Genomic DNA, 6,896 nt, shown 5'->3' with positions numbered 1-6,896 from the left:
TTTTCTCTGCAGTGACCGCTCCAGCCTGACTGGCACCAGCGGCTGCCTCTCAGCACTTCTCATTAGGGGTTGGGGTTGGGGGGAGATGGCAGCAGCTGGTGGTAGATTATAGAGGTGTTTTCAACAATGAAAACACAGCCCCTCCATCTTCAAGGCAACACTAAATCATTTAGATGGTATCATTTTTCAGTTAAAAGCATGACTGGGGGACAAAGACAACTTCAGAGTTTGGAAGGGCCCCCCAGCTTTCTCCGGCTTGGAGGACACCAAGCCTTTCAGAAATCACTAAAAGGCTTGGTGTCTTCCACCTGCATTGTTTAGAAGTACTTGTTGCCGGGTAACAGTTTAGCAGCCATTTTCAAGGGCTGGGGACTTGTTTTTGTGGGTTTTTTTTTTTAGTGTGTTTTTGTGTTTTTTTTTTTTTTTAATATATATATATAGATATCTTTTTAAATTTTTTAAATGTTCTATACACTAGTTGGGGGTTGTACATGATTTTTCTTTTTTCCCCTTGGAATGCAGTTAGCAAACTCTTTTACCAGATGCATTATCTTAAAACTGTGTAAAATAATATTGCAATATACAGGTCAGTTTGCTCAGTTACGCTCCTCCTGGGCTTTGCAGCCCTCCTCTGTTAGCTCTGCTGAGCTCCCCGCCTTGACAGCTGTGGGGTCTTCAAAATTCCCAGAAGCCTCCGAGTCGACTCTGGAGCGTTTGAACCGGCGATCGGGGTACTGACTGTTGTCAAAAGGCATACGATGGACACAGAGGACGTGGGTCTTCAGGTTCCCCTTCTGAGAGGCACTGTAGGGACAGTATCGGCACTGAAAAGGCCTGTGACCTGCGGACACAAAGAGTGGCAGATCAGTTCTGCTGCTTGCCCCCCATGCAGCCCCCATGGCTCAGAAGACACCATCGTTACTACCAATAGTATCAATAGTATGATTGTACTTCCTTGGCAAACATCATATTAGTAAAGGGCAGAAAAGTAGCCAGTATATTTGAACAAACATTAAGTTACTTGGAGAATAAATAAGTTACTGACAAATGATAACTTGGCTGGGAATATGTAAGATCTTCCCATCTTGGGAACAGTTTTTTTTTTTTTTTTTTTTTAAATATTTTATTTATTTATTTGACAGACAGAGATCACAAGTAGGCAGAGAAGCGGGCAGAGAGAGAGGAGGAAGCAGGCTCCCCGCTGAGCAGAGAGCCCGATGCGGGGCTCGATGCAGGGCTCGATGCAGGGCTCGATGCAGGGCTCGATCCCAGGACCCTGAGATTATGACCTGAGCTGAAGGCAGAGGCTTTAACCCACTGAGCCACCCAGGCCCCCTTCTTGGGGACAGTTTTAATGCAGGCTTTCCTGGTGACAGAAGACAATGTTCCCGACACCCGGTTTCTTTTTCTGTGAAACGTTAGATAGCCAGTATTTTAGGCTTTGCATGCCGAGACACAAAATCAAAGGTATTATGTTAGGTACCTCTATGACAAGAGAAGAAATAAATTTCCAATGTTGTAGTGATGAAATTCAAAACTTCTTTTTAGATGCTGAAATTTGAATTTTGTATGCTTTCCCTGAAAGATGAAATAATTAGTCTTCCTTGTCCACCCTCCCCCCAACCATTTAAATTGTAGAAACCATCCTCAGCTGCCAGACTGTACAAAAATAGGAGAGGGATTTGGCCCCTGGACCGTGCTTTGCTGATCCCGGTTCCACATACACAAAAAGCCATAAATCTCTCCCCCTGGGATCCTGACTCAGGTCTCCGCACTAAGCCAGTTCACTTTCTCATCCCCCCAACAACTCTTTACAGAGAAGCAAGCGGAGCATGACACGCGGGAGAGGGAGTGTGTGTTTGCAGTGGGCTAAGAGAACCATGTGTCTCGGGGGCGGAGCTAGAAGTCTAAGCTCTTGGAATTTCCAGAACCTCAGCATTTCAAGAGGAGACAGTAGAATGTGTCTGGCGGGAACCAAACTCTCCAAACGGCCAAGGCCAGTACGATTTTAAAAAAGTTCAGGTTTTGAATAGTAACCCTTGACCTCGACTGTTTCTCAACAGGCTCTCGATCAGGACAGAAGGCGGATTCTTGGGGCAATTCTCACAGTCCCCCATGCTCGAGGCTTCTGTTCTGCTGCCCTGCAGACGTGCACACGTTTCTGCCATCTTGAGCCACCAGGAAAGCATATGGCTTGGGAAGTTCCAGAGGAACAATTGCATACCCCCCTGATGCTTGGAAGCCATCGAAGGGCCATTCCTGGAAGCTCGTCCATGCTATCCTATCCAGCACCCAGAGGGGTCAGAGCTCAGAGCTGGGTTTCATTTGCTCAGAAAAGCAAACGAGTAAATAAATGGGCCCAACCGTTTATACCAGGAAACATCCAAACATCGTGTTCAGCACTTTTTCTAGAACAATTATAGCAGAAGTCCTGCTAAGTAGTTAGCAAAACAGTCTTGTTCCTGCGACACCGGAGACCAACCAAACATTTGGGGCTGAAGGTCACTTTCACTTCATAGGGCGCACGGGGCTCCAATCTTCTTTCCTTCTTAATGGGTTTGTGGAATGAGCACTCTCTTTCTTCCCTCCTTAGCCAACTGGTCTACAAGGACAAACCTCACCTATCCATTGAATCTTCCTCTTTCCCGTCCCCGCTCGGAGGCTGGTCCAGTGTGTCCCAACTCTTGCCTAGCCTATGAACATGGTGGCCTGCAGGAGGGTTTCGAGCTTCCCGGGTGTCCCACCTGCTGCCCAGCCTCCCCAGAAATACCAGAGCGGGCTCCAAACGTAGGAGTTTCACTGTGATTTCCTTGCCTTAATGTTGGGATGGCCATCGACCATCTGAGAAATCACTGGGACCTTCAAGTCCAGTCTTAGCCACCTCTCCAGGCTTCTCTGGAGCCTCCTCCCTCCATCCACACTGAACCGAGCCATTGGTGGTCTCCGGAAGGAGGTTTCATTCCTCAAGGTCTCCACACGCTTGCTGTGTGACCATCTCCCTGAAATACCATTTCCATGCTCTCTCTTCTTTCGAGGCTCTGCCCAACTGGGACGCCACTTGTGTGGGCCACTGTGCATCAGTTCCCCCCTGAGTAGCTGTGGGCTCCTGGATGGAACTGCTTCCTGGCACAGGGCGAGAAGGCAGGAACTGTTTGTGATGTTGAATCATTATCTTATTCCTTCACCTTGCCTTTCTTGGAAGGTATTCTAAATTTTCAGATAGCGTTTCTGCATCTTTCGCTTCCATTGTTGCGTCTAACACAAGGTTGAATTTGATCAACTTTCCCACTTGCCAAAAGCCCATTTGTCAATCTACGGACTTTGGAATGAAGAAGAAACGAAACCCAAGGAAAGTACTCTTGCTGTTATCCCTTCTGTGGAGCCTACCGCAGCAAGAACCCTGTCACTCAGCGAGAGGGGCCTGGACCTGATGGTCAAGTGAGAGAAGGATTCACCGGCGTGATCCCCTGCCTCCCTTCCTGCTACCTGGTACCACACTTAAGGCTCAGTCGCTTCACCCACAGATGGCAGGGAAGGCCGTGTGCTTGTGGGGAAGGAGAGTCCAGCCTCCCTCTTCTAACATGGATTTAGGAGTTTAACAAAGAATGTTAAGTGAGCCTATTCTTCATCATGTCAGACTTAGGGCATGGACAAAAGAGAGGAATCTGGGTGCCAATGAGGGGCAGTGAGTTTCAAGTGGATTCCAAGATTCAACCACTCAAGTCAAGAGGTTGCTCACCCCCGTAGACACGAAATTACTAACCCAGGATCGGTGAGAGAGGATTCATGGTACCCTGCTGGAATAATTCTTGAGAAAATGTGGCCCAAATCTATAGCTAATGACATAAGAACTAATTGAAGGTCATCCAAAGAACCTGAGAAGAACGGAGACAACAATTCTCAGGAAGCCTAAGAAACGTTTTGAAGGTTTCTAGAAATATCTTCTCAGGAATAGACTTCATCTTCTGGCATGCCGCCACGGGCAGCAATGTGACTTCTCACTATGCTGATTACTGTGGTTCACCAATTTATGTATCATATGGCCGTAAGTCACCAATGGACACTATCACCATGGTCTGACAAGTCTCTGGAGTCAAGAACTCTGAATAATAAATAAATGAAATTATAAAAGTAAATAAATAAAACCAGAACTCTTGGTACCGTGGTCCTAAGAGTCTAGCCCAAGTAGGGGGCAAGATGGCCAAATGGTGGTCTTATTTAATAAACCCACCTCAGGTCCCTAGGATTCAAAATGACTCTTCTGTTCTTCCACTGTTCTTGCCTGGCTATCAAGAGCACTGCATGTGTACATGTGTAGGAGGAAGTCTGTACAATATTGGGATCATCATCAATCCTGATCTTGCAATATACCTTGTAGATAGAAGCGCTGTCGGTAATGATGGTAGTTCCTGATGGTCACGAACACCTGAGACCCTGAAGCCCTCCATAGGCCTTTACATATAATTTTGTATGTTATCCTCCTTTTGGAGCTATGGCAAGATGAGCACGTTAAGATAGAGTGAATCTGGACGGTTTGAATTTACAACAAAGTTCCACCGGATTTAAAGTACTCAGACACCCTAATTCTATGAAATCTTTACAAGAACCATGACTGCCATGTGTGATGAGAGGACACACACACACACACACACACACCCTTCTGAGTGGCTTGCTGAAAGGTCCAGAAGAAGGCTGTGTGTTCTCCCCAGGATCAAATTAAAGTGAAAGGTCTGTCCTTGGGTGATGGGAAGATTTACTCCCAAACAGAAAGCTGTTGTTATGCAAAGCACTTTCAAAATCCAGTAAGTCTCTGAGTCCAGCTAAACCTGGATGAAGCCTCCAGATTTCTCTATTTGTACACTTGAAGCCCCAGGCACTGGGACAAATGCTGTGATGTCAATGTCTGTTAGCTCTTGGACAGAGACCATGAACAAGGGCTTCAGAACAAAACCCCGGATCTGAGAACTCTCAGGAATAGTTTGCTGAGGTGTTCAAATATTTGTGACCAAGAAGGGGCCCATCTGCAGGTAGAAGTATTAGGAGGGGCCCTTGGAAGTCTGCGGAGAGCTTCTGCACTCCTGCCTGGGGTGGAGGAGGGGCTTGCAGGAAATCCTTTCTCCCCATGGAGGCAGGACATCCGGTTCCCCAAGGAGAGTCTGATGCAGCCCTCAGGGGGACAGGGCTACCGCTTGGTGAGCTTTGAACTCTGCAAATTTCCATCCATCCCCTTTGAGTGGGATTAAAAACCAGCCTTGGTAACCTGAGAGATAGAGTTGACAATGCACCTGGGTCTGCAGGTGCCGTGAAGATGGTAAGGTTCAAGTTCAAAGACAGAAGAAACTTCCCCATTAACAACTAGCATGGAGACCACGGCCTCTGTCCAGGGTAGTTTCACTGAGACGCCCCGCACTCCACGGTGGCCTTTGGCCAAGATGAAGATGGGGAGCTCTCCTGGCTTGGCCTGTTTGCTTTGCTCTCAGTGTCCTCCTGCCACGCACTCGGCAGCATGAGTCTGACCAGAGCTTGGGTTCAAAGCATAGTTTCGTCCCTTGAGAGGCCGAGAGGCTACTTAACCCAAACTTGAGTTTCCTCTGTGTCTGGCTGTGAGTGAGGAATGGGATCTCTTGGGGCTTCCGTTCCCACGGCTTGAAAACAGAGGCGGGGGAGGGGGAAGACTAGTCCTCCCACCATAGGATGTTGTGAGCCTGGGAGGGAATCATGTGTCAAGTCTGGAAGGAATCCAGGGCTATAGAAATGTCAGCTGTCTGTCACTGTCATGCTTACTGTTTTCATTGTTGTCTTCTGGCAGCCTGTCTAAGCCGGGTCAGGGGCCTCTATGCTCTGTTCTTCATCAACGTCCTGATTCAGCAGGTGCTCTCTGCCTCGGGGGGCCTTCAGTGAAAGCTTACAACATCGTCTGTCCTTGGGGCATTTGCCCTTGAACGGGAGCTTTGGAAAACTGGACGACCTTCAGATTCCAAAGGAACAAGTGGTTAATGGTTGCATTTCGCTTGGAGAAAGTTCAGCAAAGGGAGGTGAGGCTGGGCTTTGGGTCAGACCGCATACCGGAAGCATCTTCCCATCTAGTGGGAAGCCCTGATCTAGTCAAGGGCTAGACCAGACACACTGCTTCGAGGCAGTGTAGGCTATGATTGAGTAGAGGTGACTGGGAGTTTCTAAGAGTTCACCCCAGAGGAATGTGAGCCTCTCTAGGTCCTTCCACTGTCTTCACCCTCAAATCCCCCCAGAGTTTGCTGCCTTCTGCATACAGGACTCTCTGTTCTCCAAATGCTTTATACTCTTTCCTGCCACAGGACCTTTGTTCCATCCTTTCCTATTCCCTAATCTGGAATGCTCTCTGCCCTACTTCATTTAATTACTATGGTTGTCACCTCTAGCACACCTGCCTCTGCCTCGAGAAGGAAGCCCTGTAACCCCAGACTCACTGGTAAAGTCCATCAGGGCAAAATCTGTGGAGAGCTTCCAACAACAGTAGCTGAACAAAAGCAATTATGTCTATCTTCTCCACTAAACAGGTGGCTCCACGGTGCAGGAGCTGTGGGGGTCTGTTTTTTGGGGTTTTTTGGTTATTGCCATGTCTCACCATTTAGCATAGTGCTTGGCACATCACAGATATCCAGCAAGTATTTTTTTTTAATTTTATGTATTTATTTGACAGAGAGAAATCACAAGTAGATGGAGAGGCAGGCAGAGAGAGAGAGGGAAGCAGGCTCCCCACTGAGCAGAGAGCCCGACGCGGGACTCGATCCCAGGACCCCAAGATCATGACCTGAGCCGAAGGCAGTGGCCCAACCCACTGAGCCACCCAGGCGCCCCCTATTTTTTTTTAATAAAGGAAGGAATGGATGGATGGATGGATGGATGGCAAGAAGGAG

The 6,896-nt window shown here is 47.9% G+C and overlaps 1 protein-coding gene across 1 annotated transcript in view; it reads right to left on the bottom strand.

Moving 5' to 3' along the window:
* Positions 1 to 439: 439 nt before the first annotated feature.
* ZNF536 (zinc finger protein 536) overlaps positions 440 to 6,896 on the bottom strand; it is a 422,886-nt gene continuing 416,429 nt past the window's right edge. Inside the window, exon 7 of the mRNA XM_044256239.1 lies at positions 440 to 841. Coding sequence (XP_044112174.1) covers positions 597 to 841 — 245 coding nt within the window. The 3' untranslated portion in view covers positions 440 to 596. The remainder of the gene's footprint in view (positions 842 to 6,896) is intronic.

Source organism: Neovison vison, chromosome 7 (assembly GCF_020171115.1).
Source record: "Neovison vison isolate M4711 chromosome 7, ASM_NN_V1, whole genome shotgun sequence".
Lineage (NCBI taxonomy): Eukaryota > Metazoa > Chordata > Mammalia > Carnivora > Mustelidae > Neogale > Neogale vison.
This window is presented reverse-complemented; position numbering and strand designations above follow the sequence as displayed.